Source organism: Mucor velutinosus, assembly GCF_035048745.1.
Source record: "Mucor velutinosus strain NIH1002 chromosome Unknown tig00000165, whole genome shotgun sequence".
In the NCBI taxonomy this organism is placed as follows: Eukaryota; Fungi; Mucoromycota; class Mucoromycetes; order Mucorales; family Mucoraceae; genus Mucor; species Mucor velutinosus.
The window spans coordinates 1,350,233-1,372,345 of record NW_027041913.1 but is presented as its reverse complement, the minus strand read 5'-3'; the positions used below and the strand labels follow the sequence as shown (position 1 = coordinate 1,372,345).

Sequence of the window (22,113 nt, the reverse complement as noted above, 5' to 3'; positions counted from 1 at the left end):
TTGCAGAAATCATTCATGCTGATCTTGAATTGCTTCTGTTGACCTCTCCTTATCCTGAGAGGCATCCCGAAATATTTTCTTTTTCCCGGGCCTTGTAGGCATATGATAGGCTGAGAAACTTGACAGATCAAAACTAAAAGGGTATATAATCCCCCTCTTTTCGTCGTGATGCACTGCTCTTCCGATCGTATATACACATCTTTTTCAAAGACTATTTATTTCGTTTCAAATCAAAGAAAAAAGAGCGATGCACAATTTGTTCCTTTCCACATAAACATCTAATCTTATCAACAATACATTCAAAATGGCAAATCAATCTGGCCCTGACCCTGAAGATGACAAGAAGTTGCAATTGACAGATTTGGATGACTGTAGTCATAACTATATAATGGAAGACGCTGCAGTGTTACAGGAGTCTATATCATATCAACAGCAGCATCAGCAGCAGCATCAGCATCAGCAGCAGCAGCAGCAGCATGACAACTCTTGGTCTCCATTCACTAAAAAGCATAACCATCATCATGACGAAGATGATCGATTTACATCAGCATCCACTGTATACCATCATCAGACCAAACGTTTTGGTGCTATTAAGAAGTTTTGGTCTCATGCAATGGGCGATATTTATGCTGATGATAATCCAAAAGAGTATTCGAAATTGAAGAAGAATACTATCATCACAATTGTTGCTTTTAGTGGTATCAGTGGACCTATTGGGAGCATGATTTACATGCCTGGTTTGACGCAAATTCAAGCTTCTCTTCATACATCAACTGCCGCTGTTAATGGGTCTGTATCTGCCTATGTTGTGTTTATGGGTATTGCTGTAGCGTATACTGATTTTAGCATGATTTGATTACATTGTACTAATATCTTTTATATAGCCTCTGTTTTGGGCTAGCATGAGTGATGCGTATGGTAGAAAGCCCATGTATGTGTATAGTCTTATTATTAGCGTTATCGCTTCTATTTTATGTGCTATCTCTCGAAATGCGGCGATGCTTATCGTATTTCGTGCGATACAGGCTATCGGATCTAGTTCTGGTCAAACATTAGGTGCCGGTGTGATTGCTGATACCATTGATGTCGCAGATCGCGGTAAAGCTTATGGTGTCTTTTACATTGGGTACGTATAATGACTCACTTAAGTCTTTACGAGCATAAAACTGACTTGACATTAGACCTTTATTAGGCCCTGTCATTGGTAATTCTATACCTTGGTTCATTTGATCCATACAGAGTCTTAATTCCTTGTATTTGTAGGTCCAACAGTTGGTGGCGCCCTTTGTCAATACCTGGGATGGCAATCAACCTTTTACTTCTTGGCTATCATAGGCTTCGTGCTACTTTCAATGGTGTTTGTTTTCTTGCCTGAAACTGTGCGAAGAAAAAGAGTCGAGATGCTCACTAACGATAATGAAAGCGGCCAAGAGATTATTCACAAAACCGAGAAATTCCGAGCTTTACAGAATTTGAAAACTGCATTTGCACCAATGGTGGCCATGTTGGGTGATCCAACTATTCTTGTTATTACTCTTTACAACACGGTTATATTTTGCTGCCTTTACTTTCTCGTAAGTATTATTTCTTTTGTGATGGCATTTAGTACACATTTCACTTACATTTTTTTGATCATAGACACCTACAATCACAGAGACATTCCAAAGATTATACGGTTATACCTCCACAGTGGTGGGGCTCTGTTATCTCGTGTTTGGCTTTGGCTTGATGTGTGGGTCTGTCAGCAGTGGTCGTTATGCCGATTACGTTGTCAGGAAACTGCGCGAAAAGAATGGCCCTGAAAATGTTTACCCTGAATTGAGGTTACGAGCAGCGTATCCTTCATTTCTTCTTATCCCCACTGGCTATTTGATTTATGCCTGGACAACTGAAAAGGGCGTTGGCGTCTACGCACCATTGATAGGTCTCTTTGTTTGTGAGTATTCTTTAATGCGCCTGTGTATGGTTTGCATTAGCTAATTCATCTGACTATTTATAGATGCCCTGGGTCAGATGAATGCATTCACACCCACATCTGTATATCTTGTCGACTCGAAGCCTGGCCGATCTGCTAGTGCTGTAGGAATCAACAACGCAGTGCGAAGTGTACTAGCAGCTATAGCAACCATTTTCTCTAGTCAATGTGTAGAAGCTGCTGGCACAGGTATTCTTTTTACAATCTTGGCTGCTATAAATGTAGTGAACTGTCTTACGCTTGTCGTAGTGATGGTTTGGGGAAAGAAATGGCGAGAAAATTTTGAAGAAAGAACTGGTACAAGGCCTGTTGCCGCCAATACCAAAGGAGCTTTGGTTGATAAAGAAGCTGATTTTATTCATTCGACTGCTACAAACGCAGGCGACTCTAAAAGTGAATACAACACAGAGCTTGCCATTGTTCACTCTCGAGTGAGCCAAGTTTAGACTACCCTGCTATTTAACCATAATAAAGGCATATATTACTGCTATCTGGAAGGTAGCTCTGATACACATACAATAATTTCTCAGGACGGCTAGTATTATATTTGGGCTCTCTTATAGCCGTACATTTTAGGCTTGGATTCTGAGTGTTGTTGATAGTGTTAATGCCAAAGCCAATCCCAATTACACATTTTGGATGATTAACTTACCCCACACTGCAAGTACTTTAAATGTCACTTAAAATTGAAAAATGCAACATGTTCATATATTCAAGTTTTCTGTCTCTTTCATCTAGTAAGTTTCATATCAAAGTACATGGCTAAATAAATATCGGTCTACATCACCTATACCTTATTATTTAAAAGCGCTTACTCTTTAAAATAGGAGGTAAAATCCATAAAAACTACTGTGATGGGAGAACTGGTGTAACACATCTTAAACAAACGTAACCACACCTCTCGAGTGACAGGGACCAGACAAATGTGAGTTAGTTGACGGTATGGTATCATAAAATAATAAATGTTCAGTCCCTAAACACCTTTTACAACCATGATATGGAGACTGAGTTGCCAGACATTTGTCAGGCATGGCTCATATATGATCAGAGATTTTATATTAAATCAGTGTCAATCAACAAACAAGTTTCTTCTAACATTTTAGCTATTATTTTTAATTTTGCGATATTAGCCAAAAGTCTGCGGCAGCGCGAGCCACCTGAACGTAGGTTGGTTTCCACCAAAGCAAAGCGTAGTTCAGGAAACCAATCGAAGAGTCGAAATGCTCATCGTAATGTAATAAATTTATGGTCTCTACTAGACACTTTCAAAGCCTCAAAAAGGAAAGAAGCTGATCTAACATGTATTTTGATAGACTGGCGTTAATAAATATAGAACCCAAGGAAAAAATTATTGTTAACAACAGTGCTATGTAATTTGTCACCTACTTTCCATACGCTTCAAGGGCGTCTATTACTGTATTGCCTGTATGATTAAAAGGGCATTGAGTTTGCCAGTAGGCCCCACAAGCCAAAATTAATTTAAACTCAGAGTTTTTAATCTACTCTAGATTGGCCAGATTCTTGTATTTTTTCGACTCGATTGAGTCATTTTTGCAGATTCGACTAAGTAAAATGTAATGATCATCCTCTGCTTCTTTAAGCTTTCTTGGAGTGCTTTTCAAGGCGCATCCAATGATACCAAGTAAGATAAATGTTTTGAATAAACTTATTGAGTAATTCATGGAAATATGAAAAGTGATCTTTTGCCAAAATGTCAAAGTTTTACATATCAAAGTCCCACAAAGATGATTTCTGGGGTTACGTTGGATCGATAGAAACATTTTGATTTTATATAAGCCATATTAAAAGTCTTCATTATCAAGGCGAAAAATGCGATCGTTTGATTTTCAATGAAAACCATGAGGGGTACCTCATGCTTTTTGGTCGAATTTCATCCATGTTTTTTTGGTCCCCAAAAAGTTGAGCAAAGGTGTCAGAAAGTAACTCCTAGATGAGAGCAATTGTTTAGTGGTATTCTGACAATCTAAAATGGCTTTGAGCGCGAGAAAAAGCAGCTCAAATGCAATCAGATTTTGCTGTATTAGGCACACTCTTGACTAAAAAAGGATAATATCTTTATAATACTTGCCCGCATATAAAATAGCTACGTGTATATGAGTGTAGAACATCACATAAGAATTAGACCCACAGATAATATAAAGGGTTTTCATGTGTGAGTGGAGGGTCAAAATGAAAGTAGCAGTATTTTAATAAGATACGCAAGAGTAATCAGTAGCATGAGCTGCTGCTGCGCAGGTTGATTCTTACCGAAGCGAAGCAAAAGTAGAGAGCCATCCGAAGCATAAACACACGTATCCATAAAGTGATGAAAAAATCATACCACAATTGATTTAATTCATACAAATTTAACACTTTTCATATAACCAGAAACCTTCCAGAAGAAAAAAAAAACTAGGTGATCATGAAGATAATTTCAAAACAAGTTAATGGCTTCATGAAATCAGCCTAAAAAAACTTTTTCTTGTCGAAAATTAAACAAACGGCATGAATTGGAGATAGATGAGCAAGTAAATGGTCGATGTATGGCCAAAGAGAAGATATTTTATCATAAGGTATGTACATCATTGGAAATCAAATCACTCAAGGAATCCAATGGTGCCGTCTACAGGGTCCAAAGTAAATCTTTTGGTTCGAGATCTTGATCAGTGAAGCCTTGGCATCTCGAGGAGAATCTTCAGGTTGTCGTCGTATGTGCATTGAGCTTCGCGTCGGTGCATGTATACTTGAGCCGCCTAGCATGTTTGTTTATATGTGGGTTACTTGTAACTCATTCAAGCATCTTTTGTATGCCTATCCTAAGGTAGATTCAGGGCATATGAAGAAAGGTATGACCTCTCAGCCCAGTACATATCTATTGTCTTTCCATTAGATTTTTATTTAAATGGGCATGCTTATGCTCACTCATGAGACAGATTATGAATTGCTCATGTGAATGCCAATGCTTTTATAAAAGTAATCATCAGTCAATAGCGATTAAAGGAGGAAATAATGTTTAAAAAATTGAATAGGGTAGAAATGTTGAAAGGAAAAAGAGTATATATATGATAAATCAAGAGATTGCAGATGAAGTACAAGGAAACATGAATAGAAAGAGAGTAGCGGGAAAATACTAGGAAAGGATTGCATGAAGTAGTAATAGGAGGTCAGAATTAATACAGTGTGAATATATGATTGTCGTCAAAAAAGATGTCTAGTTGAATGTTTACAGGATTCGATCAGCAGGTTTATAGACATCAGTCCATCCAAAACTTCTTTGAACAGCTTCCTCCCACTGTTTGTATTTACGTTCACGGTCTATCGATCAACGTTAGAACGTATGTTCTCACATAGCTACTGGTATCAAACTATTTACCTTCATCATCCCACTTGGCATTAAACACATCTTCTCGATCAACAGAACCCTTTTTGATATCCTTCATATCTTTCCAAATACCAGCAGCGTAGCCTGCAGCATATGCAGCACCAAGTGCACTTGTATCATTCATACCAGGACGGATAACTGGAATACCCAGAACATCTGCTTGGATTTGCATACACTGATCTGAATTTGACATACCACCATCAGCCTTGAGCATTTTCAAGGGCACATCTCCATCGGCTTTCATCGCTTCCAAAATAGCGCGAGTTGAGAAGCATACAGCTTCCAATGTGGCTCTGGCCAAATGACATTTTGTGGTGTATTGTGTCAAGCCCACTAGAGTACCACGAGCATCATCACGCCAGTAGGGAGAAAAGAGACCAGAAAATGCAGTAACAAAAAAGACACCGCCTGTTGTTTTCACCTTTGCTGCAAGAGCGTCGATATCGTCTGAAGTCTTGATCAGTTCTAAATTGTCTCTAAGCCATTTGACAGCGGCACCAGCAACACTGATAGAACCTTCTAAAGCATAAGAAACAGGGCCATCAGGACCGAACTGGTAGCCAACGGTTGATAGTAAACCACTCTTGGAGAGCACAGGCGATTCACCGACATTCATCAGCAAGAAAGCACCCGTGCCATATGTGTTCTTGGCATCACCCACCTCGAAACATTTCTGACCGACCAAAGCAGCTTGCTGATCTCCCAAACAGCCCATGATGGGAACACCTTCCAAAGGTCCCCATGCCATATTTCCATAGTTCTCGGCAGACGATACAATTTTCGGTAAAATGTGAGAAGGTACACCAAAGAAATCCAACAAACGTTGATCCCATTCGCGTGATTTCAAATTCATGAACATTGTACGACTTGCATTTGTTACATCAGTAATGTGTTTTCCAGCTTGAATGCCACCTGTCAAATTCTGCACATCATTTTTAAAATACAGTAGCATATATATATGCGTGTTGTCGACAGCTTACCCATATTAACCATGTATCCACAGTGCCAAACATGGCCCGATTATTCTCCACAGCAAATTTCACCTTTGGAATTCTGTCCATCAACCATCGCACCTTGACAGCGGAAAAATAATTGTGAATAGGCAAACCGCAGATTTCTTGCACATTGAAGTCTGTTTGTTTCTCTGCAAGCTCTTTGACGAGGTTGTTTGTACGAGTATCGCCCCAAACAATCGCATTGTACAGCGGCTCACCAGTCTTACGATCCCAAATTAGTGTTGTTTCTCTTTGGTTACAAATACCGACAGCTGTTTTCATGTAGCATGTTAATTTTTGTCGTACTATAATATTTGTATTGTTTACAGTGCTGCCATTTTACCTTTTAAATCAGTAATATCATGACCCATCATACCGAATTTTCTTACTGCCTCATCAGAGCAACGAATGACGGAATCCAGCAAGTCATACGGATCATGCTCAATCCAACTAGTAGAGTCATGTTAATGGCTTGCACTTTGCGATGCCATGAATCATCCTATTTACCCTGGGCGAGGATATATCTGCTCAAATTCGAGTTGATGTGATGTGACATGATTTCCGGCTTGGTCAAAGATCAAGAAACGAGTGGACGTTGTCCCCTGATCGATAGCTCCAATATACTGTGGCATTTTTACCGTGAGATGTGGTGATGTAGTGTAGGAAATATAAACGGAAGAAAGGTTGATGGAATGCGAAAAAAAAAAAAAAAAAAGTTTCAAGCAAGTATACCATCCAAGCACAGACATGTTCTGCCCGGATTTACACGCTAGCTCGCCCAGTCACATTGATGTTCATTACGATAATGAAAGATTGAAACTGAAACATTTTTTTGACATTAGGTCCAACATCCTTTTGATTTGGTCAAGTGTCTTTATAAAACTAGCAGGTTTTATGCTGTAAAACTGCATAAGAAAGCTCTCAGAGGCGCTGCAAACTAGTTTATGGCTAAATGCATACGCAATGTGTATCAAGATGACAAAAAAGCTTAATGTGATAACATGGGTCATCCACTTTTTTCACGTGCGGAGGCTCAAGGAAAGCTAAAATTAGGTCTCCTCCCTCAATGAAGATAAGATCTTATGGATTGAAGGCAAGTTGCATTAGCAAAAATTGTTTTTGGCTCTACGTATATGGCTACAGGCCAGCTCGCGCTTCAAGAAAGCAGTTTCCTCACATTTATCCAGCTTCTAATCTTTGCAAGCCCATCTAGCCGATGCGTTTTCGTAAACAAATCAGCGGATCTCTAACCAAATGGAATATATGTCGCACCAAAACCATCAAGCTTGGGTACAAAAATTACATGAGCCTACGATTTGATTTCATTTCTAGGACGGCAAGCACTTGATTAGGATAAACCACAGTGTTCCCAGTGATTTCTAGTTTCAAATCTTTCCAAATTTTGTTTGCTGTTTCACTGACAAACAAGATGGCGTTGCTAGTTTTACGATCCGATGATAAAGCATTGATTGTTGCTGAATGGTTATCTTTTCATCATCTGTAGATTTAATCTTCCAATTTAAAAGTCAAAGGCATTTGACATTGAGAAGCTTCTTATCTGTAATTTTGTGAATTTGACAGCGTTGATTTAGCATCTCATGGTAACCGCATGAATTGTGCTGCTCCCTATGATGAACAATCTCCTGGATCAGATCTGTTCAGCTAGTGTTTCTGCAGATGCTTAGTCCATGCCTTGGACCGAGTGACCAGCATGTCCTTTTCTTCATCGCAATTCAGAATTGCCGATTACCTTTTTAACCGCCATTACCAACTACACCCGAGCTAAATGCGAGTCGTGTAATAGTTACACCCCATGCAAGCCCTTCATTCCCGCAAGCATAAACTTCAAGAGAATCCAGAGCATATTGTAGCCTGGATACCTGCTTTTTCCAACACTGCCGCCTCTTCAGTGATAACCCTGCAGTTACAATTGATTGGCGGTTGACGGCATTTATGGATTGATCTGTTACTGCCAAGGCGTTTCTGGGGAATGGGATCCTCAGCCGACCAACCTCCGTTGATTTCTCAAACACGTTTCTGGTTGCGCAATTCCGTGCTTCATCACTGCTGATCAGAAAGAGCAGCCATACATCAGCAAAGGCTAGTGATTTTTAATTATGCATGTATATTTGAGATGGAAGAGACTTCTACATGCAAACCTAAACATGTGGAGCATATATACTTGATCCTGTATATAAACCATGTTTCGGAGCAGCATAATTGCAACAAGCGCAGCCTGATCGACGCTGTTTCTACTGTAGGCCCAAATGCAAAGAACAACAGGAAAGACATCTCCACTGCTTATTTATAGCGTGGCCTCTAAATTTAATCGTTCAAATGTTTCCAGCTAAACGAAAACTTCCTGAAATAGTAATATTTCATGTCCATGTCTTATTTTCTTCAACTTTTCGATCAATTCTATGCAATCTTAGAGTTCTATTTTGAAAGTATCCTTGTATAAAAATATGCAGCCTAGGTGGTCCAGCTACTCTTTATTCTTCTTGCGTTTTCCCTTGGCAAATGATTATGAAAAGAGTGTTGATATCTTGTCTTTTGATCTGCAAATGGCTGCTATTGACATCAGTCTTCGCGCAGGATACTGTCAATCCTCATTACGCACAACTTTTAAACTATTCCATGCTCTTTTATGAAGCGCAACGAAGCGGAAAGCTGCCGGAAAATAATCGCATTCCATGGTAAGTCCACTGGCCAGTCGAAAAGTAGGCTATCCAGGCATTAAAATCCATGCATACTTAGGCGTAAAGATTCAGCCCTGATAGATGGCTTTGATAACAACGTGTCATTGACAGAAGGATACTATGATGCAGGGTAAACTCAGGAACATTGGATGATTTGCACATTGAATTCACAATTATCGCGGGTAGAAACTATCTCAAATTTACTGTGCCGTTATCGCATGCCATTTCATTGCTTAGCTGGGGAGCCGCAGAATGGTTTGATTCATACCAAAGGACAAACCTTGTGGAAGACCTCCGTGGAACTATAAAATGGGGCACTGATTGGCTTATCAAAGCTCATCCTGAACCAAACGTCTTGTTCGTTCAGGTAAGATCATATACAACACGCGAACAACCACAAAAATTCTGATGCGTTTGCATGTGTATAGGTGGGTGGAGGCGAAATCGATAATGAGTATTGGGGTAGGTTAATCTACAAAGTAATTGTAATATAAACATGAGCTGATTATGCTGCGTCAGGACCGGATACAAACATCCCGTTACCAAGACCATCGTACATGATAAACAGCAGCGCACCAGGCACAGATGCAGCTGCGCTGACCTCAGCCGCATTATCATCAGCATCTTATTTATTCAAAAACTATCTTAATGATACCGCTTACGCTAATGAATTGCTGGCACATGCTGTTAGTTTAATGGATTTCGCAGAGACAGCAAAGCCATGGACACCATATTCTCAGTCTGTTCCTGCAGCCGCTGACTATTATAACACCAACCGGTATCAAAGCCAGTTAATATTTGGTAGTCTCTGGTTGAACAAAGCAACTGGAAACAACACTTACTTGGAGAAGGCAAATGCTTATTATGACATGTTTCGTACTGAATTGTTCTATGGGATTACAGATTGGAGTGATCAAACAGGAGCAGCACTCGTGTTGGGAGCGTCTCTAAACGCAACAAAGTACAAACAGCTTGCAACTGATTATTTGAATCGTGTTTTGGATACAACGTCGCAGGACAGCATTTGCAACTACACCTATGGAGGGCTATTTTACTGCCAAGGCTACAGTTACTCTAATTCTGTGATGCCACCACTCAATACTGCTTTATTAGTTGGATTCATGAAGAAATCATTTCCTGAAACTGGATCCAACTACACGGATTTTGTCAAGAACCAAATGAACTATATCCTAGGCAGCAACCACATGTAAGTTATGGGCATGTATGGGTTTAAGTGCTTTGGAAACTAACTGCAAGTGGGTAGGAATACGCCCTATATTGTAGGTGTGCACAAGAATTCTCCTCGCAATCCACATCATGCAGCAGCTTCTGGGGGAACTGATTTGAAAAAAATTAATGAATCGCCAAAAGAGATGGCACACATTCTCTATGGTAAGCTGAAACGTAATTAGCAGCTCTTCAGGCACTCTGATCCAAGCAATCTTCAAATACAGGAGCCATTGTGGGAGGTCCAGATTATTACGACAACTTTTATGATATTCGCAACGACTATCGACAAACAGAAGTGGCATTAGATTACAATGCACCTTATCAAAGCTTAATCGCATATCAAATATCGATTGGTGCCTCTGATCCACCGTATGTCAACATCACTCAAGACCGACCTAACATTCTTTCTGGAGACGATTCATTTGCTGGGTGGAAGATTGCCGTTATTGTTGTGTCAATCTTGCTGTTTTTGGCATTGGTTGTATTAGCCATTTGGTGGCGAAAGAGAAAACAAAGAGCAAGCCATGCAAACAGGGATGTCTTTGTGGATGAATCAAAAGAGGATGATGAAACCTTTGTGGGCGGTCAAACTGTGAGAGCCTAAACAATTGCCTAGATCGTGCAAATTAGAACCTTGAATAAATACAATGTAGTATATGTAAAAACTGCCAGTGATAGCATCTCTAATGGGCATCGGCTCTGCAGTTGTGTCTGAAGGCCGTGAGCAACATCTGATCAGACAATTAATGCATTTGGGCATTTTGCTGATGGAGCGGTAAAGCTCTACTAATACTTTACCGCAATTTCACTGTTTACCTTTCCAACATCAAGTGAGAGCTCGTCATAACTGTGAGTCTCGTCTTACTACAATGCTCTATATCTGTCATATTTTAAACAGCTCCTATACGGGCAGACCGCATATCAGCATTGCCTCTAACTACTCAAAAATATGCGAAATTTGGGAGTATTTAAGCAGTGACTTCTCGTGTTAAAAGCCGTTTTGGGCCACCAGACTAGCACCAAATAATCTCTCTCGACTAGCAGCAACTGTCTGACATCTTTGCTGAATTTTTTTAGGATCGTCGAAAATCGACCAAAAAGCATGAGGGGTACCTCATGGATTTCATTGAAAATCAAGCGATCGCGTTTTTCACTTTGAAAATGAAGACTTTTGCTATGGTATATATTGAATCAAAGTGTTCGCCTTGGTCCAAAGCAACCCCTGAAAGTTCGTTTGTGGGACTTTTGTATATAAAATTTTGACATTTTAGCAGAAAACCTCATTCCACATTTTTGAATATTATTCGACAAGTTTGTTCAAAACATCCTTTTTTTTTCGGAATCATTGGATGCGCCTTGAAAAGCGCTCCAAGAAAGCTTAAAGAAGCAGTTTTTTTTTGTAGGGGAGACGAGCTCCAGGTTTTATTTAAAGTTCTTTAAATGTCATACTGAGGGATAGAAAAGACTGTTGGTGGACCCAATGTCTGCAATGAAGGGGAATAAGAAATTTTTGAACTAAGTTGGGAAAGAAATCTACTACTAAGTATAGGGAACATTTATTATGTTATGATGATATTTGCAATCTTCTTTTGTTTTCGCTGTAAATTTTTATACCTGATAAGTTTAGTCGTTTCACAACGCTCCTCCAAACGCGGTATGACTTAATACCTGTTATACATTCTTTAAATGCCACAAGTTGGGTCAAACGAATGTCGCAACAAAGAGTGCTTGGTACTGCGCAGTTTACGCATTGGTAAAAATGGCTTACTCGTACAAATGTACGCTTATCTCGCAATGTAAAAGCAAAGTTCAGCCTCGAAATGTGTTAATTTCATACCAAAATGGCACATCTACCTGCCGTTCAAGACAATAGCAATGTGACCACAATATCAATGACTCGCTCGATCTATTGACTAGATGGATTAATGAATGAAACTACCTCATGCGAGTGCCATATCAAGAAAGATGCCGAGATTTCAAGCTGAATGTTAAATGCTTGCATGCGCTCGAATAAAAGACGTAATATTTAAACAGTATGTATCATGTACATATGTTTGAGTACCTGTTTAAGGGGCGTTGTTTTTTAATATGAAATGCAATTGCATCCGATGTTCCGAAAGGGCATTTGACAGTAGGTATTTATCATTCTTTATCCCCATGTATTTGCCTCCAAAGTGACCCAGATCTGGTTTTTCTGAAAAAATGATCTGATCGTTTACCTTTTGTATTAGTGCTTGTTACACCGTAATTGCCTGCCTAACATGCCTGGGTGGTATAACAGGATCCGCTACGAATGTGTCCTCTACTCCCATCTCTCTCTCTCTCTTTTTTTTTTTTTTACGAGGGGTTGATGAGGCCAAAATGAAATTAGATTTCGGAACAGACAAGCTGAGCAAATGATTGAATTGCATTGCATGGATCAGCATCACACATACGTATAGCACCGTCTAACAATTTGGCGATTTTTTTTTTTTTCATCATCAGCCATCATTGTTGTGTCTAACTGGATTCAACACACATGTAGCACATGAAATGAATAAGGTAGAAAAGATAGTTTTACACAAGTTTATTGAGCTAAACAAAATTATGCCCAACTCCAAGAAATCTTGACTCGGCCATCAGCGAAATTAGCAATCTTGCCGAATGCAGCAGGACTCAAGTCAACGTCGCCTTTAACACAAGGAGGGCAAGTGTCTACAATCTTGACCTTGACAGAACCTTTGGGACCTATTTGCGGGAAACGGATGAGTAAAACATGCGCTTTTACATTCAACTGATCAAAAACTTACCTTTGACATTAATGTACTTGCCACAGGTAGGATTCTTGTTGGGATTGGCACCATTCTGCATTTGTGGAGCATTCTATTATATAGCAATAGATATTAATTAATTAGTTATAATATAACGAGACACATGTATAGCGAAAAGTCTTACCAAAGCAGCAATCAAATCATGTTCAGTGCTTTCGAAACCACAAGATCCTAAACCAGGATTGTAGTAGGTGCCATCTCCAGTGAAGGTACCACTGCTGCTAGAAGAGCCGGAAGACTTTTTAGTAGTAGTCTTTTTAGTAGTCTTCTTTTTAGTAGTGGTCTTCTTTTTAGTAGTGGTCTTCTTTTTGGTGGTAGTCTTCTTTTTGGTGGTAGTCTTTTTCTTGGGCGTGGTCTTCTTCTTCTTGTGAGTCGTCAATTTCTTGTGAGAGGAGGACTTCTTCTTGGTAGTTGATTTCTTTTTGGTTAAAGACTTCTTCTTGGAAGAGCTCTTCTTCTTCTTGGACAATGCTGAAACCTTCTTTGTTGTAGTGTGTCTCTTTTTGCCATGCTTCTTTTGAGCAGCAGCCTTGACATGCTTATCCTTATGACCGCATCTCTTTTCAAACTTGTGATGATCCAAGGCCAAATGATCGAATGCGACAATGGGATTGTCTTCAGAGACAGGTGAAGAAGTTACAACATCGTTTGGAGAAATTGGAGCAGTGGAAGCACCGTTAAACAATAACGATGACGAGATGACAGTAGTCAATGTTAAAAGAGAGGAATGAGTGAAACGCATTTTGAGGTGATTGTTTCAATTGTTGTCAATTCTATGTCAAATAGAAAAGGATTGGAAGGGGTTTGTTTCGATAACAGAGGGAGGAAAGGGTGAATAGGCAGGAAAAGAGAACAAAACAAGGTGGCAATTTATTAATTTCTTTATATATGATCATAAGCCTTCTTCTTCCACTCTTCCCCTTGATTTTTGAGGTGTTAATAAATGAGCTTGTAACACAAGTTTAACCTTAAAACGAACAAAATGTATTAATTATGTGAGACACGGGCAATCTACAGATATTGGAAATAATCAACTATGTTCGAGCAAAGAGGAAGGGTTTATTGATCCCTATAATTAGTAGCATGATAGGTTGATTTAGACAAGTTGCATATATAAGCCCAATCGTGATGCTATATAAAAGAGTGTCATCGTCTACGACATGTTCCCCTCTCCTTTTTTTAAAAGTGTCTTTGTGTTGCTGCGACTTGAATGACAACACAAGCATCTGGATAGTATGTTATGTAACAACAAAAGATGCCATTGTGCGTGCTCATGCTCTGATGCAATCTCCATCTCAATCAAGACAACTATATTTAGGCCCCAACATCTCCAAAACAAGATTGCGAGAGCCGGAGAGAACAGTGTGGCTCATTCAAATAATTATGCAACATGTAAATTTGTTGTATGTTGTATGAATATTTTCATGTCGCTTTTACATGTCAGAATAACATACACACATACTCCCTCTCTCTCTTTCTCCGGGGCCAGTACTTGTCCCATCTCTGCACAGCATACACCCCGTCCTTTACTCGTATTTTCCAGTACAATGGTCAACGTATGTGTGTAACGCTGCTTAGATTTATTTTCATGTTCATGTATGCAAATGATTTATTTCATAAAGTTGGCAAACGTAGTACTCTTGTAACCAATGTTCTCAGCGGAAACATCGGTAAAGATAAAGTAACCACGGCCATCTTCAGCGCCCAATTCCTTCACGAGTTCAGCTGTGACAGACTCGGTCAACTTGGAATTGCGATCGTTATCTATTTCAACATGTTGGTTATCAAAGAACGCGTTTTCATCCCTACCAAAGCAACCTACCGATATGACCAATGGAGCCAACCTTGACAAGGAATCCAGGCTTGTCAGAACCAGCGAAATAGAAGCTATCCACCTTGGTGAAAGTGACCAAACAGTACTAAACATGCCATTCATGAGTCAAATCTATTAATACCACTAATTAATGTTATTATTACACTTTCGGGCTTGCCGATCAATTCAGCAAAGAGAGCATTCATCTTTTTTGTAAAGGCTTTGAGATCCTTGGGTGCTTGAGCTGAAGAAATTTCGAGAATAGGCATTTTGACTAATAGTTGTGTGTAATAAGAAACAAGAAGGAAAAAAAAAAAAAAAAAAGAGAAACGCACGCACGTATTCTCTCTCTTTTATAGCAAACTGACAGGCATTAGCGAGTGATGAAACACGGCACACAAAACTATTTTCCCGTCCGAGATGATTTATTTCTTTAGCCGAATCGTATGGCAGTGCTTGCAAATGGAGGCATTGGTGGGGCCATAGATCAGCACCGTTGGGGAGCCCATCCATCACATACAGATAGAAGCATTCCTAGCAAATGACTGAGTAGCAGTCGGTTTATATTTGTAAAGGATGCCTAACTGGAAGACTCTTCCAGGTTATGCAATTGTCTTCCAATCAGATAGGTATCATCACGAATACTCTTTAGCCAGTACTGAATCAATCTCACTACGAATACTATCAAAACCGCCATACACGCTCCACAAAATAGAATGGGGTATGTACATCGGAATATCAACATCTTTATTGATGCGTCTTCCACTGCTGCGGATTAATAATCAAGAGTTAGTTAAACATATGGCATGACAAATCAAGACAGACAACTTACACAGTATCCAAGTAGTGACTACAGTAACAATGCTTGGTATGCAAATGATGCTACACAGGCACTTGATGCTGGGTAAAATCACCTCTCGTGTGATAATGGGAATATCAAGATGCTCAAAATTGGCCCAGTTGAATTGTACAACTTGATGTCGGTAAGGTGTGTTTTGGGGCAAGATGTGTATGATGCCATAAAACATGCTTAAGCCTGCTACACCTATAGTCCAGTCAATGGTGGGGTAGATGTCAAGCGATGCTTCGTGGATGTTAGTGTGCTTGAGAGGCATGATGATGTACAGGTCTAGCATGATACCAAACAAGAAGGGCACGGCGAATCCCAAAAAGAAGAAGATGTAGGCAAATTTAGCTACCTAAATGTAACATGTACATCAATCGCTCGGTTCTTTTGCTCTAGATGTGTGAAACACTGTACCTTGATGGTCTTTGAAGCAATATAGTCCTTGACCAGATGCCATTGAACACGACCGTGATTTCCTTCCATGATCTGATACTTTTGCACTGCTGTGTTCAGCATGGAACTCAATAGAATCATAATGTAAGCACCCAGCGCAAACGAGTACAGATCATGAACAGGCCGATCAGGTCCCAATTGCAGTTTCGCAAACAGATTTCGACCCAATTTCACTGCATTTAGGATATGACATTAATCTACCTACATGTGTTATCAGCCCAGCAATCAACTTACATGGTACTACAGAAATGGAGCACACAAGAATAGAGCCAGTTGTCCAAATCAGAAACAAGAATGTCGCAATACGCAGCTTAAAGTAGGGTGGAATGTACACAATGGTTGTATTCTTTGTCTTGTCATCGTCTGATCCTGCTGCCGGGTGTCCAATCAATCGCTCTGCTTCATTCAACGGCTGCAAGGTGACTGAATCAATAGGGACAATCATACGTCTTCGAGGGATCACTATGGGCACGTTGTCATGTGTAGGTACCCGCGCAAGGCCTCCGTCTTTCTGGAAATTATCGTACAATGGTGGTGGTGGTGGTGGTGGGGATGCTGCTTCCTCCACTGTTGTTGGTAATGGTTGATACAGGCTCAATAACCAGGCGTACCATGAATTGTACACATATATGCCTTCTTCTTCAGGATAGCGACCGCCAAACATGAACGATGACAGCCTTAATTGCCGAGACACAATGTGCCACCATGTAACCACAGTCTTTTTGGAGAATTCGCGAGGCACAATGTATCTTATTATAGGGGGTAAAAGAAACTGTACCGCTAAAAGATCGATAGGCAGTGAAGAAATGGGTGTGCTATGTGTGCTTGCATCAGTTTGTTTGTTAGCTTGCACGCAAGGCAGTATCACTTACTCGAATTTCCAGATAATGGGATAGATGCCGCAATATCTACTCACTAGTATCGTAACAAACCCCATGCCTACCATAATCAACATAAAGTAGATGGCTGCTCTAGTGATCAGCTTGCGGAGCAGGATGAGAATAGGCTGGTCTACCATGTCTTGGACGGGCTGGAATTGCGGATCCTTAGGATCTGGCATAAAGTACAGCACACCAGGTCGAACGACCTCTCTGACAAGCGCGATAAACACCGAGAATTGCAGTATAAAGCCTGTGCCGACAAACCAATGCAGAAAGATGCCAGAGTAAGGGTTCAGCAGCACGAAATGAAACCGACTCTTGATGGACCATTCAGTGAACAGGGGCAATGTTGAGATATCCAACAAGACACCGCATACGGTAGGAAATACGACCAGTTCAAGAAAGATAAAGAAAAGGACCTTGAGAAACACAGCCTGTTGACGCAAAATCTCGTTTGTGGACCCTGCTCGCGTATCCTTGTTTCTGGACAAGTACAAGGAGCCAATCGATATGAGCACAATGTAACCAACACATGTGCAAACAGTTCGATCAAGGCTAGTTTGTCCTGTTGCACATTGCTGCCAGCGGCTAAATATCACAGCCGATATTGAATATATATTATCTCTTAATGGTTCCCAATTATTGATGCTAATGATGCTTCGTGTGGTTGCCGTCGTGTCTGACAAAAGTTGAGACAGGCTGGCTGCTTCTGATGTGTCGTGCAGTGTAATGTAAATGGACCGGAAGATAAAATACAAGCCAGACAGCACACTGTCCAGGGCGGAAGTGATAGAGATCAACGTCGTTTGAGGCAGCACAGTTTTGCACAGTGCAACTAGGTTGGTGTAAGTAGGCCAAAAGATAGCATCCAATCCAAAATCAATCAACGGATCAGAGATCCAGCGCAATACATAGATCGGGCTTCCCGCTATTTTAAGAGGATGTATCTGTTACAACCGGTTAATTATTGCCAATTCAAAACACACCTCCTCGCACGCATTTTACCAGTATGACAGAACGGCCAATGACGTACGGAATCCATACAGTAACACATAGACACAGATTAATCATCAAAGACATTAAAATGGAGTTTTGAAGTAACATGAGTACATTGCCACGCATTCCAATTGCTTCTAAGATGCCATCAAAGTCCTCACCAAAGTCAAATGGAGCTTCGTTATTGTTGTTGTTGTTGTCGTTGTTGTTGGCTGGGGGAGCAGGAGGCGGTGGTGGTGGTGGTGGAGGCGGCGTAGGAGGACGAGACGGCGTAGAAGGACTATCCTCATCTAATACTGCTTCATCCAGATACAGCTCTGCAAAGTAATCGCTTCTTTCAATTGTGGCTGAAGCTGAGAAATCTCTTGCTCTCCAGGTGCCATTACCGCTACTATATTGCTGGTTTCTATGATTCAAGCTGCTATTTGCATTGTCCTGTTGATAGTCTCTCCAACTTGCAAATGGAGATTGTGCACCACTTGGAGGATTCAGATACATGTTACTGTCATCCTCTTTGTCGTCTTCATGGTTGTATGTATTACTGTTATATTCTGTTGGATTGATATTGCTGTTATTATCTACAAGTGTATTGGTATCATCTGTTACAACTGCCAAGCGTCTTCTTTGCTCTATTTCCCTTCTTAATTCCTCTAATCGACTGCTGATCTGCTCTCTCTCATTTAAAACTGCTTCATCTGTGGTGTTGACTGAGCGAACAGCGTGTATAATGTCATCGACCGTTGCTTGCTGTTGAGCTAAGTGTTCGTTGCTATCATCCTGTAGTACTTCTTGCTCTGGCGCATCTGCCACTGCTGCTGCTGTTGCTGCTGTTGCTGCTGTGTTTTGGATCACCCATTCTCTAAACAAGTAGGCAGCAACAAATACCACCACTACAATTGCTGTAATGATCTGCCCCTGAAAGCAATCTGATAAGAATCCTCTTTGAAATGCGTTAACAGCAAGCCTTTGTATTCACGTATATGCCGTCTTACTTCCAGTCATAGCTTAGCAGGTAATTGTAGTGTCCGTCATCGCCATTGGAGACAGTCTGATTTACAGTAGTGTTTTGTGTCAATGCAGCGGTTGAGAAACCTATATTCTCTCCACTCCAAAAATAAAATCGCCATGTCCATAATGTCAGTGTTGGTAAAAGGATCAACCAAACGACAATGACGAGTGCTGATCGAGCCAGTGTAATGAATGTCTTTGCTAAGCGAGATAGAGACTGTCGCAATAACACATGAAGTGGTAATCTTGTTGGCATGTCATCGCAATAAATGGGTGTAAAGACAAATGGGTGCTCGCAAACTTCACAATATCTACATGGATATCTTTAGCATCGCATAGCATAGAAACTAGCTGCTGCTTACTTTTTCTTGCTATGAGACAGCCACTGCAATAAACTGTTTACGCCACATGTTAGTAAATGAAGCCATCTCGTCATGCAAATGATCATCCTACCATTCTTGGTGGATAAAACGTATGCTGCCAGAGCATTTGCAAGGGTGAAAAAGAGGCTGATTTATTGAAGACCCACTCCTACATACTCTACAGATGGCTATACATTTACATTGAGTTTTATGTTTTCCAATGTCTCTGATCACACTGTAAACCTTGATCTTCTTCCATAGAGTGATATAAGAAAAGAAAATAAAGAAGCTATTTTGGAAAGGGGAATTTAGTACTGTAAATTAGCCTCACTCTGACTCTCTCCCTCTTTGTCTCTGTCTCTACACACACACACATACATACCCAGAGCGATAGTACGTTCACGCGAGTCGGAATTGCGTTTAAATTCAGTCATTTGTGAATCCAGGCTTTTCTTGGGTAACTCTTTCGGCTAACCAACCTTAATGTAAGCAAATTCAATTCTTGCGTGGATGTGAACACAGGGCAGCATGGATAGTAGCAGAAAGCGGACATCAGCACCTTGTGCTCTCTCACGTCAAGTTGTACAACTGCCAAAAGGCAGCTAATACCTTTGTGACGACGATCAAATAAGTTCAAGGTATGTACAACTGTATTAGACATCGCCTTGTTCTTTTGTCTTGTTTCTTTCTCCTCCTCTTTTTCGCTTTCTTTACATCCAGAGCCTACCATACATTACTCTCAAAACTCCAGACATTACAAAGAAACGAATGCAAAGAACAGCCATCGAAGAGGAGCAGTTAATCAACGTCCCTTACTATGCAACATTGAAGTCGACAGATTCCATTATTCTTAGCTCGACAAGCACTTCGAGTCAACGCTTGAGCGAATTGACAGCTACCACCAATTCGTCTATTTCGCTCGATCCGAGTACCACTCCAATGAACCCTTCTGATTTCGACCAGTTTGACATTATCGACAGCCTTGATTTCGATGATGTGGATGATACATTGCTAGGTAAGAGGAGGCTGTCAAAATGGACACATTGCAAGTGCTCACACATTGCTCTACTAGATCAAGAAATGACTCATCAGCAGAGAGAATCCATCATCCAGGAGCTCTTGAGCACTGAGAAGCAGTACCTGGAGACATTGAACATTGTATTGAATTATTATATCACGCCTCTTCGAAAGAACAGCAACAAGAGTTCGTTTAATTTCTTGGGCATGAAGAAGCTGCCTTGCACCGAAAGGGAAATGCGCTGGTTGTTTGGCAATTTCGAGGATATTCAAGCAGTTCATACTGATATTCTGTCAAGCCTGGAAGAACGGTATAGTGTCTCAATGTGGATAGGCATCATTTGATTACTTATTGTTACTCTACGGTAGACTAAGCATTTGGGGACCGACTCAAATCATATCGGATGTCATTCAGACCTGGGTAAATTTCTTTAAATGTGCATACATAATACACATTATTGTAGCGAGATACAAACCTTAAATTAGACCTGCATATCATTGTTAATACTCACTATATTTATCATCTCCAGTTCCCAAGGATACAACAGCAATATCACATTTACTTTGACAATTACGATGTTCTAGTCACTACCTACGAGCGATTAACAAGATATCAGCCCTTTAAAAAGTTCACAGTGGTAGGGGCAAAACGCATTTATCAAAAAAGAGCGAGGATGTGTGTGTGTGTGTGTGTGTATGTGTGTGTGGAGAACTCAGCTTAATTTATTTTGTACTCTATGTATCATATTCTAGACAGTTGACAAGAATGCCAGGTTGAAAGGTACCACATTGCTGTCTTTCCTGCAAGCCCCTGTTTTATGTATCAGCAGATATCACAAGCTTGTGTTGAAATTAGCAGACAACACTTCCTCAATGCACCCTGATTACGTTGGCTTGATGCAATGTAAGAATCGCATTCATCAAATTGCGGAAGAATTCAAAATCAAGTAAGCAAAAGTGCGTTACACTAAATAGGGTAGAAAAATTCATGATTTTACGTAGATTCGACGATGCCCGAAATGTAAATCGAGTCTATGATATCCTTGCAGCAATGACAGGCCAACCATTCAGTGTCAAGGCAGAACGCAGATTGCACCTCCAAAACAATTTCACTCGAGCCACTCGTCTCAGCGGCGAAGATTTATCCTACTTTTTGTTTTCAGACATGCTGGTGTATGCCAAGCAGAAGCAATCCACCTTGCAATACAAAGGCCATATTGTGTTGAACAGAGCAAAGATCAGAGCACTTTCACCTGAAGAGTCAATTGAAGACGGCTGGTCTATCGAAATCACATCACCCTTCCAAGGTGTCGACTCACTCAACACAACATTTATGGGTTCTCCTACAGCTCAAGTCATTCACACCTACAGCAAGCAAGATCAATCGAAATGGGTCTCTTGTCTTGAGATCATTGTCGCTCGACTCGACCAAACGCAACAAAGCAAAAGTATTAAATAATAGAAAATTCAAATTTATGATGATACCTTATGCTCAAAATACCTCTTTTTTACCCACCAAAAAACCTATGTAGTTATGATCAACAACAACAAATTGACTCCTCCTGGCTCATTGAGAAGACATGCTACCACTGTTTCATCCAATGGCTCTTCTTCGAATCACTCACATACACAAGAAAGCTTTTAA

The 22,113-nt window shown here is 40.4% G+C and overlaps 7 protein-coding genes across 7 annotated transcripts; 3 read left to right on the top strand and 4 right to left on the bottom strand.

The window, feature by feature from the left end:
- Positions 1 to 304: 304 nt before the first annotated feature.
- ATC70_003400 (uncharacterized protein) lies at positions 305 to 2,421 on the top strand (the record flags this gene model as incomplete). The annotated part of the gene is made up of 6 exons (XM_064822761.1): positions 305 to 826; positions 885 to 1,126; positions 1,182 to 1,204; positions 1,264 to 1,574; positions 1,639 to 1,936; positions 2,000 to 2,421. The coding sequence occupies 6 exons, from the start codon at positions 305 to 307 to the stop codon at positions 2,419 to 2,421; spliced, it is 1,818 nt and encodes a 605-aa protein (XP_064679361.1).
- Positions 2,422 to 5,198: 2,777 nt separating this feature from the next.
- Positions 5,199 to 6,984, bottom strand: ATC70_003399 (uncharacterized protein; the record flags this gene model as incomplete). The annotated part of the gene is made up of 5 exons (XM_064822760.1): positions 5,199 to 5,290; positions 5,349 to 6,279; positions 6,338 to 6,624; positions 6,696 to 6,802; positions 6,860 to 6,984. The coding sequence occupies 5 exons, from the start codon at positions 6,982 to 6,984 to the stop codon at positions 5,199 to 5,201; spliced, it is 1,542 nt and encodes a 513-aa protein (XP_064679360.1).
- A 2,005-nt stretch (positions 6,985 to 8,989) lies between these two features.
- UBP15_2 (ubiquitin-specific protease ubp15) lies at positions 8,990 to 10,885 on the top strand (the record flags this gene model as incomplete). Its single annotated transcript, XM_064822759.1, has 7 exons — positions 8,990 to 9,048; positions 9,110 to 9,181; positions 9,238 to 9,418; positions 9,480 to 9,513; positions 9,571 to 10,258; positions 10,316 to 10,443; positions 10,506 to 10,885. The coding sequence occupies 7 exons, from the start codon at positions 8,990 to 8,992 to the stop codon at positions 10,883 to 10,885; spliced, it is 1,542 nt and encodes a 513-aa protein (XP_064679359.1).
- A 1,980-nt stretch (positions 10,886 to 12,865) lies between these two features.
- Positions 12,866 to 13,833, bottom strand: ATC70_003397 (uncharacterized protein; the record flags this gene model as incomplete). The annotated part of the gene is made up of 3 exons (XM_064822758.1): positions 12,866 to 13,008; positions 13,071 to 13,143; positions 13,216 to 13,833. The coding sequence occupies 3 exons, from the start codon at positions 13,831 to 13,833 to the stop codon at positions 12,866 to 12,868; spliced, it is 834 nt and encodes a 277-aa protein (XP_064679358.1).
- An 867-nt stretch (positions 13,834 to 14,700) lies between these two features.
- cbc1 (Nuclear cap-binding protein subunit 1) lies at positions 14,701 to 15,173 on the bottom strand (the record flags this gene model as incomplete). Its single annotated transcript, XM_064822757.1, has 3 exons — positions 14,701 to 14,855; positions 14,914 to 15,010; positions 15,069 to 15,173. 3 exons carry the CDS (start codon positions 15,171 to 15,173, stop codon positions 14,701 to 14,703), a joined length of 357 nt encoding a protein of 118 aa, XP_064679357.1.
- A 311-nt stretch (positions 15,174 to 15,484) lies between these two features.
- Positions 15,485 to 19,545, bottom strand: ATC70_003395 (uncharacterized protein; the record flags this gene model as incomplete). Its single annotated transcript, XM_064822756.1, has 10 exons — positions 15,485 to 15,576; positions 15,634 to 15,672; positions 15,737 to 16,103; positions 16,166 to 16,377; positions 16,439 to 17,019; positions 17,077 to 18,032; positions 18,091 to 19,021; positions 19,074 to 19,400; positions 19,452 to 19,474; positions 19,543 to 19,545. 10 exons carry the CDS (start codon positions 19,543 to 19,545, stop codon positions 15,485 to 15,487), a joined length of 3,531 nt encoding a protein of 1,176 aa, XP_064679356.1.
- Positions 19,546 to 20,219: 674 nt separating this feature from the next.
- On the top strand, positions 20,220 to 22,113 carry NUA3_1 (putative component of NuA3 histone acetyltransferase complex; the record flags this gene model as incomplete). Its single annotated transcript, XM_064822755.1, has 7 exons — positions 20,220 to 20,466; positions 20,524 to 20,779; positions 20,838 to 20,889; positions 20,999 to 21,106; positions 21,222 to 21,415; positions 21,471 to 21,916; positions 22,001 to 22,113. The coding sequence occupies 7 exons, from the start codon at positions 20,220 to 20,222 to the stop codon at positions 22,111 to 22,113; spliced, it is 1,416 nt and encodes a 471-aa protein (XP_064679355.1).